This window comes from Desmodus rotundus, chromosome 3, assembly GCF_022682495.2.
Source record: "Desmodus rotundus isolate HL8 chromosome 3, HLdesRot8A.1, whole genome shotgun sequence".
Taxonomy (NCBI): Eukaryota; Metazoa; Chordata; class Mammalia; order Chiroptera; family Phyllostomidae; genus Desmodus; species Desmodus rotundus.
Window position 1 is genome coordinate 117,854,865 of NC_071389.1, and position 14,822 is coordinate 117,869,686.

Here is a 14,822-nt window from a genome sequence, read left to right on the forward strand (position 1 = left end):
CCAACAACCTGGAATATTTAACACTTGAAGGAAGAGAATTAGAATAGGCAGGAGGAAATAGGGATCAAAAGGATCTAGAAAAACAGGAACAAGGAAGTATATGTCAAGATTGTTGTTGCAACTGTTTTGCTTTCTTGAGCAGATCAGATAATGTAGGACAGTGACTGTCAAGCTTTGGACACGTCATGGCACCCCACCCGGGGAGCTGGCCAGGCTTAGAAGGATCTTGGGTGGGGCCCTTGCAACTGCATGATGAAACAGCCTCTGAGGTGATTAGTACTCCAAAGCTTGGAAACCTCTGCTCAAGAGTATACTGGATCCCAAATCATCACACTTGGAAGCAAAACAAAGTTTTCAAAACATTTTTAACCATACTGGAACCAGGAGGGCAGTTTTCTGCCCAAAGCAAGTGACACAACTGAGAAGCATATGAGAAATCAATAGATTTGAGAGAGGCAGGTGATTGTGGGGGGAGGAGGGTGATGGGAGTGTACTGTAAAGAAACTTGGGTGGGGCACGCCAGGTGGGAAGGAATGGGGCAACAGTTTAAGCTGGGCAGGCTGAATCACAGGTGGATTGTGCAGCAACTGCAAACCAAGGACATGGAATGCAAACAATTCTCTTGGGAACCTGGAAGGATGGCACACAGAGGCAAGAAAGAGAGCTTTGCTTTCAGAGTTGCTGTTCCAGCCAGGCTTCTTGCCAAATGTCTTGAGTCACCAACTCTGGAGTCCTGTTTCCAATGGGAACTGGCCCAGAGAAAGGACTACTCCCTCCATCTACCTTCATAGAAACATGAGGGAATCGATTTGACGATGGGCTCTACAGAATGCTTCCAGGGGTGCATGGACTTAAAGGCTCTGTGGATGAGATAACACTCAAAAATTCATTGTAAAGCATACAGCACTAAATAAAAGTAAGTGTCACTACTCTGACTCTCTTGGGTCTCATCTTTCCAGAGGCTTCCCGACCCAAGAGAGTGCTCCTATGAGCCTGGATGCCCCAACTCAGATCCTTCTTACAGGCTGGCGTTGTGTGGGATCACAGTGTGTGGGTGCTCAGCTATTTATACTGAAGTCACAAATAGGAGGCAGCAGGCGTTCCTTTTTCTCTTTAAAAATCAGTGTGCAATCTTTTCTTCCTCCACACCCACTTCCTCCCTAAGTCAGTGTTCATGAACCCTCTTCTCACAAATACTTCTGTCCTGATCGCCTACAGTTTTCCTATGTTTCAAGAAACAATAAGGATAGTTGCAAACAAATACTTCTGCTTGATGCTATTGCTCATGAACTGAAACAGGGCCTCTATTAAAGGTGGCTGATTTCCAAACCAATCTACTCTATGTTGTCTCTAAAAAGCATTAGACAGCTAGTGAAAAAAGCTCTGTTGCCATATATCAAGTCAAGTTGAAAAGTTTAGGGATGAACACAAACATCTTATGCTTTCTGTAAGCATTAACTTATGGATCATGAATGTACAGCAGACATTCTCAAACAGGTATTTATTTTCAGCCCGCAGTCACTGATTCATTCCCTTGACAAATACTTCTGGGGGGGTCTCATGTCACAGTTCCTACACTGAAGCCCCAGAGGTATAGTGGTGACCAAGATGAAAGAAATCCATGACTCTGAGGAGCTCAGGTATAAATGTCCTAAGATATAACCTGCAGGGTTATGTATCTGCTATTACAGAGCCAGAGTAGGGAATCTGGAATATTAGGGGGTCAGTGGTGGGGAAGTAACAGAAAGCAGTGAAATAACATTCTGATGAGTAAATAATTTGCATAGCACAAGATTCCTCTAATTCTTCCAGCATAGCATTCTTGCTTTTTCTTTCCCTGTATTATAATTAAAAGGCATTTGTAGTTTGAGTCTGGGAAGGAACTGAGACTGGAAAAAAAGAAAGCATGGATGAGAGTGAGCCCTGACGAGGAGCTGAAGATTAATTAACTAAGAGTTCTGCCTAGCACTGTTCATCTTATTAAAGCTATAGGTCACTATAACTTACTCAATACCATGGGCCAGCATCATTTTTATGTTTTGAGTGTATAATCATTCTTGATCAATGTTGAAAAACCTCCGAATATCTCTTAGACTGTTGAAATTAGTGAATTGAATTCCTATTCCTATTTTATATTTTGAACAAGTATCCACACAGTTAAAAATCCAAAAGTTACAAGAGTATAGAGCGAAAAGTCTCTCTTTTACCTCTGTTCTCCCATAGCCCAACACCTCTCCCCTGAAGAAATTGATTCAATTAGTTTTGTGAATATCCTTATTTTACCCACATTTTGTGGCTATAGTCAGTAGGATTCTAAAACAGCTTTCTAAATTGAGAATAAACTTCATCTTGGCCCTGTAGCAACCTGTCCTTCTGGAATACACCATGTTCTACAAAACTTTCATGAATCAGAAGTTCAGATTTTATTTTACTGATGAGTATAGTGTGAGCTGTTCTTAAGGAGAAAAAGAGTGGGAAAAACAACTAGAATAGACATGAACATATGTCTTTTTGTTAAGTGTTAATACTGTAACAGAATTTCATGCTATCAAACCAATCTCTGCCAAACAAGGTTATACTGTTAAGTCTTAAAAATCTGGTTTCCTAAGGAAACTATACCTGGTTCTATCAAAATTACAAAATCATAGCCTTACTAAGTGCTCTGTCATCTTCTATATATACAATTGAAACTTCACAAGAATCACAATAAAGTAAGTACATTTTACCAATGAAGAAAACAAAGAACAGGCAAATTTTCAAATTTGGGCTGGGGCTCTGAACCCCTCACTCTTAATCTACATGATACTCACTAACCATTCTGATAGAGAATAGCCAAAAGAAAGCATGTGACAATATTTTTTGTTCATATAGTTCTTGTTTATTCAAAAATTTTCATTCTCAAATTGTAGGATCCATCAAAATTACCCATGATATTTAAATGCAGACACCCAGGCCTCAGCACTGACCTAAAGAATTAGAATCTCAGGGCTCCAGGAATACTTATTTTAACCAGCATTTAGAATCACAGGCTGATGATTCTTAAGCAGGTGTTTTGTAAACATATTCTGACAAATGTCATACCTGTGACTACTTGTTTTCCAAAGTTAGCCACAACCATATCTCCCATCACACATACTCTGCTATTTTCTAGAATCTTGCCACTCCATTTTCAAGAGGTGGTGTCCATGCCTCCTGCCTTTGAAACTGGGTGGGCTTTTGTAACTTCATTGACTGGTACATTTTGGAGGGAGTGATGCTGTGTGACTTACAAGGCTAGACCCAAAAGATGATTCAGCTTCTGCTCCTGGTTTTGCTAGCTAGAACACTCACTCTTGGAACTCAGCCATCATGCAGTGAGGAAGCCCAAGCTGCCCCAGGGAGAGGCCTACTTGGAGAGGAACTAACAGCCAGCACCAGCTTGCCAGCTATGTGAGCCATGTTGGAATTAGATCTGCCCCCAGTCAAGCTGCCCAAACTGACACAGCATGGAGCAGAGATGTGCCTTCCCTGCCAAGTCCTGCCCAAATTGCAGATTCAAGTGCTAAATCAATGATTGTTGTCATTTTAAGCACTAAGTTTGTTAGGGAATAATATACTTCTTCCTTTCTTTTTTTTTATCCTCATCCAAGAACATGCTTATTGATTTGAGAGAGAGATGAAGGGATGGAGAAAGAGAGGGAGAGGAACGTTAAAGTGAGAAACGACGATTGCTTGCCTTTCCTAGGTGCTCCAATTGCGGACCCAAACCACAATCTAGGCATGTGGCCTGACCTAGAATCAAACCGACGTTTCGGTTTTCTGAACGATGTCCAACCAAGCCACATGGGCCAGGGAGCAATAATACACTTCTAACCCAGCAGTCACCCTACCTTTCTTCCTATCAGGGTAAATTCTCCTGGGCCCTCTCTAAATATTCTGAAAATATCCTTGTGCAACAATGTCATTTACTTTCCCAGATTTTTCTAATCACAGAACCACACAGTTCAGACTTGTTATTTGAAGTTCTCATTATTACCTTTGGGGTTCGGTTTCTCATCTAAAAAGCACTGGGAATAAGAAAGCCTACCTTAAATACTTTATAATTGAAATAATCCATGTACTCATTTAGCATTGTGCCTAGCACAAAATGTTTTCTCCTATTATTCTTACTAGGTTTCTTGCATTCATATTCCTCATTTTTTTAAATGTACTTTTTCCCCCTTATAGCTTAATGCCATCTCACAGGCTACTTTCTATGACTCTTGCATCATCCTTTAGGACTCCACTTCTCCTTTGGGAAGCCTTCTCTGACTTCTCAAGCAATTAATGCCTCTCTGTCCTCAAATAGCACCTTTGAAGAACCTCTATTACAGCCCTAAACTCATTGGATTGTAATTAATTGTTTACTTATCTCTCTTCTCCACTGGACTCTGAATTCCTGGAAGGCAGAGTCAGAGCCTTTATATTCTCATCCTCTAACATAGCATCCGGCACATCTTCATTCATTCACTGTGTCTGTACTACTGTGCTAGGAAACACTGTCCTTAAGCGTTAAGGGTCCATGTTTGGGCAGGCCTGCCTGAGGACAAAACAGCTCCACTTTCTCCCGCATAACTTTGGATAATGTTAGTTATTGTCTCCGAGCCTCATTAGTGAGGTAGAGACCACATCTTCTTAAGCCTGCTGTGGAGGCGAAGTAATATATCTGCAAAGAGCCCATCGTATAACAATCAGTCATCTGGACGTCTAGGAATGCTTCCCCAACAACTCCATATTCGGGCATCGTCACTCCAATCCTTTTAGGGCCCCTGCACACTATGGGTAATCCCTGTAAGGGATTACTCGGGCATCGTCACTCCAATCCTTTTAAGGCCCCTGCACACTATGGGTAATCCCTGTAAGGGATTACTCTGAGCTCTCTAATCCTCCGATTGGTCTTTCCTCTACCTAGCAACTCTAGGTCCAGCGTTCATAAGCCATTCTTCTTCCCTGCTTCCAACTCTTTCCAAACCCTTCTGTTTTACCCTTTTCCAGTCTAAGAGGTGTGTCAAACAGTACCGATTTAAGAAAACTCTCAACATCAAAACTCTCTGGCTAGGGTTTTCGCGGGTAACTTGCGAGACCCAGTTAAAAGCTGTGCCACCAAGCTTTGGTCTTCTCCTTCTGGTGAGGAAGGAGCCAGCGTTTCAACTTGACCGGCAGTCGTCCGTTCCCCGAAAGTCCAGCCCCGGGCCGCGAGCAAAGCAGGAACACTGAATGAACGAACGAACGAACGAACGAATAGGCTACGTCGGCGGCGGGGCGACCGTCTACTCCCCTCTGGCGAGGGCGTGGCAGCGGATTGGTGGTCTGTGGGGCGCGGGCCGCCCCAGCAGCGCACGTCAGGCTCGGTCACGAGCGCCGGGGCTCCGCCCCGCCTCCCCTAAATTCCCGCCCCCTCGCGTTACGTCACTTCCGCCACCTCAGGTCGGGTCTGGGCGGGGACCACTGGGGAGGGGGTGAGGTCTGAGGGAAACCCTCCCGCGTCAGCTCCGGAGCAGGGACTACATTTCCCGAGGGGCCTCGGCGGCGGTGGCGGCGGGCGCGGCAACGTTCCCCGGAAGTGGAGCCTGGGACTTCCACTCGTGCGTGAGCTGAGCGGAGCCGGAGACTACACCGGAGGCCGAACTTGGGATCTGACAAGATGGCCGGGCTGCCCCGCAGGATTATCAAGGTAACCGCCCAGGCCGGCCTCCGGCTCCCTCATCTGCCCTTTTCCGCTTGGCGGATCGGGCGGCTCAGCCTCTCGCTTCCGTCGCCCTTCGCTAGGAGGCCGGAGGCAGCACGGAGAGGGTCTGGCCACGGCGGCGAGGGAAGTCTGGCGCTGGGGAGGGGGCGCGGGGATACTTCCGGCCGCGGTGGGGCAGCCGGGCGGCGGAGACCCTGGGCTTCCAGGGGCCCCCGGAGAGCCGGAAAGGTCAGGTCTGCTCCTTGGTGGATGGTGGGGTTGCGGGGTTTTGGTCTTGGGCGCGGGCCTCCGCGGTGTTTCAGACCACCCACGGGCGGAGACCGCGGGTGCGCGGGAATCACGGCGGGGCTCGGACTCTGGGCGGGGGTTGTGGCCCGACACGGTCTCGTGGTCTCGGATCCCCCTCTCGGTCTGGGCGGGAGCGCGGGGGTGCGACAGCCCCAGCTTCAGAATGAATGAACCGAGAGGGCTGAGGCCGGGCCAGGCCCTGCACCCCGGGAGGGCCTCGCGTCTTGCCGCTGTGCGCACATGCTTACCCTTGGCCTCCGGGGTCCGAGGACCAGGGGGCTCTGCGCCCGACTGCTCTACCTTCCACGATCTCTTTTTAAAATACGTTTCCGCCCGTTATCTCCGCGAAGTAATTTTACTCTGGTTTGCAACTCAGAGCTTTCTGTTCAGAGGAAGTAGTTTAATACAGGACTGGGGGGCGCAAGAATGGGGGACCTTGCGAAATCTTTTGGCTTTTCATTTTGTGTGCTTTAATTGTTGGACCGTTGTTCGGCTCTTTAATAATACTATACTTTGACAAGTACATATGGAACCATGAAAAATTCGGAATCTTGGTTTTGTAAATTCTTTATCTTCAATATCGTCAAGTTCGGATGTGAAATGCTTGCGACTCACAAAAACAAAACTTTAAATTTTTTTTTGTCAGTTTTAATGAAGAAAAGGAGCTGAATTTCTGAGTTGTTAAATACAGGGTGGGGCAAAAGTCGGTTTACAGTTGTGACTACGCAAAAGTTTATTCTATTAGTTACTGTATTTTCCATACTAACAACTGTAAACCTAGTCTTGCCCCTCCCTATTTGTGAATTAAAGTGATTAAGTTGCAGCATCACTTTGCTTGATACACCTCAATGTGTATTTATTCTAGTTTGTTTCAAAGTTTGGGGGAGATGCATACTAAGCGGAAGACCTGTTGAAGGATGATGTATCCGGGTAGTTCTTCGTGTAATTGCAGTTAAATATATCTGAGATGGGGGGGGGGGCTATCTCTGACCTCAAGGTGCTTGATTAGAGAAATAGGACAGTTTATGAGGTAGAAATTCTGAGTCTAATCATGTGAACCATCATGGTGTGAAATTTGTTGTACTGTATTACGGACTGGTCTCTGACTTTGTCCAAGGAAGTTTAGTTGCGGTATGCGTTGGAAGGGCTTTGCAGTGTGGTGGTAGTTGTAATGCAGTCACATGGCTCCGATGGTTATGTTTATTGAGGCTCCAGTTGAAAATTACGGGTGGAGGACAGAGCTGTACAGTAAATAGACTCGAATAATTATTTATTGTTATTGAGGTTATCGACTTAAGTACATAAGTTGACATTCAATATATTCTCCAAAATACATTATGAAATAAAGACTTGGAAAGTTTTCCATTTTTGCTTGAATCTGGAGATACTCTGCCATAATATGAAAGCTTTGGATGGAAAAATAGATTATGTGTAACCTTGTTTAAGGTGATAATGATTTAAGGTAGTAAGTTGAAGTGCTCATAATTCAATTCATTTCACACACAATAGTTTAGGCATTTACATTTTACTATGTATATCAAGACAGTGATAATCTGTATAATTTTAATTTTACAGTATTTTGTTGATAGTATCTTTTTAATGAAAGGTGCTGTGATTTGGGTTTTATTTTGTAGAATGTAGGTGGTTCTGCTTTAATGCCATTTATATTGTATATTAAAAGAACTGTTTTCTCCAGTCCTTAGGAAGGATTAAAAGATTTTATTTTATTTTTTTAGTGCCCATGCTTGTATTTTGTATTATGTAGACACTGAAAATGAAAATGCCTATTTTTAACTATCAGAATTTTTTAAAAAGTTGCCTCTTCTCTGACAACCACAATACAAGTTTCTTCGTGAAACATAATGGTTGTGGTGGTGGGAGTAATAACTGTACTGTCCTGAATGATAGGAACATACTACCTTTCATTGGACAACTATGATATATTGCTGTCCACCTCAAAATTGCCATTATTTACGTTTGCAGAATTCTTCAACTCTTTGATACTTGCAGGAATCTTGTGAAGTAGACAGTACATTTTATAGTCTAGAAACCCACTGCAAGAGGAAGAATTTGAATCTTGACTCAGTATGATCTTCCTCAGTCTCTTGTTATTGTGAAATGAAATAATATATGTAAAAATACTTTGAGACCTCTAAGTATACAGATATAAGAACTGCTGTTCACCTAGTTGGATTCCGCTGTCCAATCCAGGAGCAAATTCTATAGGCTTTACTTTCAAAATATATCCTGAGTCAGACCAATTTCCCCATCTCTGAAACCATTGTTCGGTTCCATCATTTGTTGTTTTGGCCTACTATATTTAAAAATATGGACATGTCATTCCCCTGCCCAGAACTTTACAAAGGTTCTCAATCACATTTAGTATAAAATCTTGACACCACCACCCCACCCCCTTCCCCATCCCCATCCACAAGGTCCTTCATGCAATTGGGATCTGCCTACCTGTGAGATGATATCCTGCACTTCTCTCCTTGGGTTGCTCCACTTCAGCCACACTGTTGCTTTGCTGTGTCCTGTACACTGGAACCTCGTTTGTTCCAGTCACAGGGCTTTCCCTCTGGTTATTGCATTGCTTTGTCATATTGTTCATTTCTTGGCTCACATGTCATATCTGAAAGGTTTGCCTTAAGTTTCCTAAAACACGGTTTCCCTCTCCCCCTCACCCTAGTTTTTCTTCATCCTCATATTCCCCCCTCTGTTATCTAGTATTTATCATTACTCCAAGTTATATTATTTACTTTTTATCTTCACTCCGTTAAGGCCAGGACTCTCGAATGATTTGGGCATTCCTCTAATGCCTAAAATATGCAGTAGGCACTGGTATATTGGTCGAATGAATGGATGTGCTTCAATTTCTTTGGAAGAAAGTTTTAGGAAATTCATTCTATATTATAATTTGACATTGTTACTGCTTACTAGATTCCATCTGAACTGATCAGTGAGCTAAAAGTCAGCCTCTAATTCTACCCATAAATTCACTAACAAACAAGTCAATCTTTTATTTCGTTGCTTAGGAAATACATAGACTACAACATTTGAAAGGTTCTGAAGGTACATGGAGGAAAATGTAAGAGTCTCATCTGTCCTTCAGCATTCCAGATCTCCTCCCAAAACAACCATATTGTGTATCCTCCGGAAAGACCAGAGAGACTTAGTGGAACCTTGTGGTTAGACCTTAATATAATTAATTGCTTATTGATAATTTTTAGATGATTCCCAAAATTTTGCTACACAAACAATGCTGAAATGAATAGTCTTATATATAGTGGTATCTTGCACATGTGTGAATTAATACTGAATTTTGGCACTTCTGTGTTCAGCTAGAAGTTTTAGAATTTTATTTTTTCTCTTTTCCCTCCAGGGCCAAAGCTCATTCGGTCCCTAAAAGTGACTGAGCAATTAAAGCTTAAAGTCGCGTAGGTTAAAGGTTACCTAAAATAAGAGATCCTCCCTAATCCCTCTGTCACAAAGAAGAACCAGAGTTATTTTGGGAAGAAATAAATGAGATCAGTAGTTGTGGCCTTGGTCAAAAACAAATTTATTTTAGCTTTACATGTTGCATTGACAGTGACATTCTTTTGTCTTCTCAGAATTAATCATGAAAACAATAAAATATAACCTTAGGAAACCATAGTTAGCTTACTGAAGGAGTTGACTTACTTGATTAAAACCTAGTAAACTCATCTGAGATTAGAATTTCATCATTCTTCCTACAGTTTTTCTGTTGTGAGGTTTAGTATCAAATTCTTAAAAACGTGATAGGATTTGATTTTGCATTGAGTCTTGAGTTCTATTTATTTTTTTACTTTAATAAATTTGATTTTAAAAGTACAGATAGTATTTTTTTCCATTCACTATTTAAAAGCTGTTCATTAAATATGTATTCTAGTACATACGATAGTTTTTAGTAAGAAAAGTGATTTAGAAAACAGCCTTTTTTAAGCCCTGGAAATCTTCGTCTGATAATGTGTCTCCTTCCAACCCCCCATTTAAAAAAAGTCACGAAAAACTTATCATGATGAAGATGGGCTTTTTATAAATTGTGGTTAGAACATCTTCAGGAAACAGGTAAACTCATAGTAAAAATTTGACTAGGAACAGTGTGGTTCTTAGCTCTTTTGGTTGTCCCAATTGAGTTTTCTGACCTTCCTAGGACAATGAACAATGTTTTTTGGCATATGACTTCTGGAGTTTCAGGTTCTTCACTAGCTTATTTGTGGATTCCCTCTGGAGGCCTTTGTCTCCATGGATTCCAGATTAAGAATCCCTAGGCTACTTTTGGTAATGATTAAATTTCCAGGCTGTAAGGATATTGTTTAATATACTACCTAAGTTTTGATTATGAAATGTGGGCATAATTGAAAGTAAGCTAAAAATAGTAGTCAGTTGAGTGTCAAGCACTTTCTTCAGTTCAGATTGATCAACTCTCACAATAGAAATTGAGTTTTGTCATTATCGAGCACTTTCTGAGTATACCATGCTAAATGGTGATGACATTAGAAATGTTATGTATTTATTTTAATGGAAGTTCTGAGTTTTTTCACACTTGTGACCATTTATGCCATGACGTTTTACCCAGGAAAGAATACTTTCCTTTTTTTTTTTCCTCTGATGCATCTGTAGGCCAAAGAAGTCGGATCATTGGAGAGTCCCGGTCTGCATGTCAATACCTTTGCTTTTTCCCTTATACCTTGTAGTTTGATTTACTCGTGGATAAATGGGTTTAAGAAGAAAATAATTATTTATGCTATAGTTTCAAGTAGTATGGATTCCGAACATACATTTAAATCCTGTTGTAAGTTATGGATGCATATGCTACTAGAAATGAGAAAATGAGGTTAGCATCCAGCTGGGGCTTTGAACGTTACAATTGTAGTCATCACAGTTGTGATGGGTTTTTAAATTTGAAGAGGAGGGAGAGTGTGTTTTGGGCAAAAGAAATAGCAGATATATAAGAGCTGAAAGGAGAGAGAGAGAGAGAATTAGTATGAGTGAGAATATATATAAATGCATAGCATATTCCAGAAACCCCGTGTGTATGGTGCATAGTATATCATTATTAGGGTCTCATCAAGAACTACTACTAACTTCGGAGAGTTGGCATCGAGCACTGTTGGGCAAAGTATTGTTGCTTTTTGAATTGTTAAATTAATACTTAGTTTATGAATCATATTTACCAGAGTGGTGTGGCAACTGTTCTTGAAGGGAGATTGGTCATACAGTTCTTATTGTGTAAATAATAGGCATCTTTTATTGAACACTTACTGTGTACTAGGCACTGTTCTAAGCACATTGCATATATTGATTTATTTAATTTTAACAGCAATCCTATGACATAGATACAGTTTTATCTCATATTACAGGTATGGAAACCTGCACAGAGTGGTGGTTAGGAGTTGGTGGAGCTGTGATATGAACCCAGGCGGTCTGATTGTGTAGACTGTGGGTACTGTAGATGGAATGTGCCTGAACATAGCTGCCCATGTGTAGTAACTGGAAATGCATGTATTTTTATGTTTTATTATTTGGACACATGAAGCGAAAACATGTCCATGTGTAGAGTCTGAGTGATTATTTAGCTTTCTTGTTTTGTTTTGTTTTTTAACCAGAAGTTTCCTTATTGTAGTTTGAATTTTGTGTTTTCCAGTCAGGACGGGAATGTGTACCTGCTTAATTTTCCCTCTACCATTTGGAGAGAATAAGGAAGAAGTACTTTTCCACCTTGACTCCCCCTACACCTGCACATAAAAGTCTTGCTTTAGTTTTCTTTTTTACAGTTGGAGGCACAGTGATTTACAGTTAATAAAGCTTGAAGTTTCTTTAGATGTAAAAGAGCTCTTCCTATTTATGTATACATTTTTTCAGATACAACACTCTGTCCACTCTGTCTTTATTGTTGTGATTCAGATAAGGGTCACACCAAAAGTGCTGCGAGTTCCATTCAGATTCCATCCACCACTGACTGTGATTAGTGATCAGTGAATACTTGGCCAAACCTTGCCAATTACTTAGGATCTTCTCCCAGTTCAGTTGTGTGGGATGCTGAGGTATTGAGTGGTAGGAACTGGAAGATACTTTCTATGAACACTTGTTTTTTATTTTATTTTTTTATTTTTATTTTCAAATTATAAGAGAAAGTTTACTTAGAAAGTCACAGGCAGAAGAAGTGAGTTGTAGAAGAAATGTACTCAGGAAACAAGTTGCAGAGGCAAGAGAATGGGCCCTTTCCTTAGCTTAGGAAAAAGGTAAAGGTGTAGTATACCTGGAGGAGAGAGAGGAGGGATACGAAAGGTGCAGGAGAGTGCCTGTGAACAGATTTTTTAAAATAATTTTTATTGATTTTTAGAGAGTGAGAAACATTGGTTCGTATGTGCCCTGACTGGGGATTGAACCCGCAACCTTGTTGCATTGGGAGGACACTCTAAACAACTGAGCTACTCTGTCAGGGCTGAACACTTATTTTTGATCTGAGTACTTAGTTCGTGGTTATGTATCAGAATTATCTGGGGCATGTATAAATTAAACAGTTGCTGTTTTTTTTGTTTTAAGATCTCCAGATGATTTTAGTGTGCACCTTGTAGAAACAGTGGCCTCGTGTGTGCTTGGTTTTGGTGCAAAGATGGGTAGAATGTGGGGGATCCACGTGAAATCATATAGCCAGTACCTTCTCAATATAGAAAACAGGCAACAGTGAGAAAGAACACCAAAGATGTGACAGTCTGAGTGGGGGAACCCTCATGATCGGTTCAGGGAAAGAGATTTTTAGAGGGGTGAGATTTGAGCTGAATTTTGAAAGATAAATAGAAAAGTGGGGTGGAGGAATAGAAAGTTATTCCAGGTTAACATATCAAACTCTAGGAAGATATTTGAGCAGTGCTAAAACTGTAACATGAGTCAGCATGTCTTTGCTTGGACCACAGATACTTGAAATGGAATTTTTTAATTTGAAAAGTTTTTCTTTAGAAGTAGCTTATGACTTCATTACTAAAAGTCCAATTAATATAATAAATGTATTTATTGAAAATAATCAAGTAGTATAGATATTTCCCCTCCACTTTCTTTTGCTATTCCAATCTTTACTTCATAGATAAAATCCTACAATCTTACTGAACATGAAAGGAAAACCTAAATGCCTTCTTTATTTTTTTGATACATAATTCACATACCATAAAATTTACCCCTTTAAAATGTACAGTTCACTGGTTTTAACATATTAACAAAGTTGTGCAACCATCACCAGAACATTTTCATCACCCCTGACCCCCACCTCCAAAAGAAGCCCCATAACCATTAGAGTCACTCGTCACCTTCATTCCTGGCAACCACTTACCTCCTTTTTTGACTTCATGGATTCACCTATTCTGGATATCTCATATAAATGGAATCATATCATCTTTTTGTGTCTAGCTTCTTTCATTTAGCATGTTTTCAAGGTTCATTCATATTGTAGCATGCATCTGAACTTTATTCCTTTTAAAATTTTTTAGCTGAGGTTTTCTAATACTTTTAAGAAATGACAGTGCTGTATGAAGCAAAGCAGAAGTTTCAGTAGGTACATAATCTGTAGTGGCTCTCATAAAACTGGTCACATTTGAAACCCTCGTTGCTTTAGAAATTGTCCTTCCTTACAAGGAAGCCTTGTAAGCTTCCCCCTCCTTTTTTTTTTCTTCCTCCAGGAAAGGACTATGGCTATCACATGGAAGTAGGGATTTTAAAGACTGATTTAATAGAACGTGGTTCTAAGAAAGCATTTTATATAAGAAAGGTGTTCCATTTAATACACTGCATTTGTCCCCTCCCACCCCCCCTTAAAAATTTGTCAACGTAGTAAATCTTTATCTTTAAAGATTAGATTTGCTTGCTGGACCCTGAGAAATTTGAGCCAATTCTGGTGAATAAAATTGAGTGTTATTCTTATGCCGAGGATTAGGAAACGTTGCTGCCTTGGCTAAATCACTTTCCCTGCGCCTCAGTTATTTCTAATTCCTATTTTAAACTTAGGCAAATGCCGAGTAGTAGCAGTATTCTGAAATAAGTGTATAGCTTTCCAGTAGAAGGCCTGTGTCTTATCTGCTGTTAGTTTTAAAGCCTTTAAATTTAAATGTACGTGTTCTCTTGGGGTTCAGACCTTGGACCTTTTCTCATTCATTACATATTCTGAACACATTTTTCACTTACTTGGCTTCAGTCTGTATTGATCATTGATTCTCATACCCAGCACTGAGTTTCAGGTTTCTCCAATTGTCTGCTTTTACCACCACTTAGATGTCTTGCAAACATTTAAAACTCAACTTCATATGCATCAGTACTTCTAGTGTTTAATATTTGGTCAGCAATAATCTCATTGCCTGAGATTTGTACCTCTTCACTCTTCTCTCCTCCCCCTCCCCTGTCTTCCAAATGTAGTTTGTCATTAAGCCTGATTGATTCAACCTTGGAAATGCCTCTGCTTCTCCTAACCCATTTCTGTCCCCTGTCCTCCCAATTATCTTTATGTGGGCTCTTTTCCTCACCCAGGGTTTTTTTTTTTTTTTTTTTTGCAGTAATTTTAGAACTCATCTCCCTGTCTTCACTTTACAGTCTCACTCCCTCGCTCTCTCCCCCCTCTCCCTACTTCCTTCCCCTTCTGCTCCCCAATTTTCCACACCACCACGTTATGCCAAAAACACATATGTCATCATGTGGCCCTCCACTGTGTATAAGGTTGAGTACAGACTTACTAACTTGGCATATAAAGTTTTCTTCAAAACCTGGTCTTTTCATTGTAATTAGTTCTTTGACAGCTCCTCCTTTGTCTCCCCTTTCA

General features: G+C 40.9%; 1 protein-coding gene across 1 annotated transcript in view; it reads left to right on the forward strand.

The window, feature by feature from the left end:
* The first annotated feature begins 5,480 nt into the window (after positions 1 to 5,480).
* UBE2N (ubiquitin conjugating enzyme E2 N) overlaps positions 5,481 to 14,822 on the forward strand; it is a 34,817-nt gene continuing 25,475 nt past the window's right edge. The window contains exon 1 of the mRNA XM_024570479.4: positions 5,481 to 5,692. Coding sequence (XP_024426247.1) covers positions 5,663 to 5,692 — 30 coding nt within the window. The 5' untranslated portion in view covers positions 5,481 to 5,662. The remainder of the gene's footprint in view (positions 5,693 to 14,822) is intronic.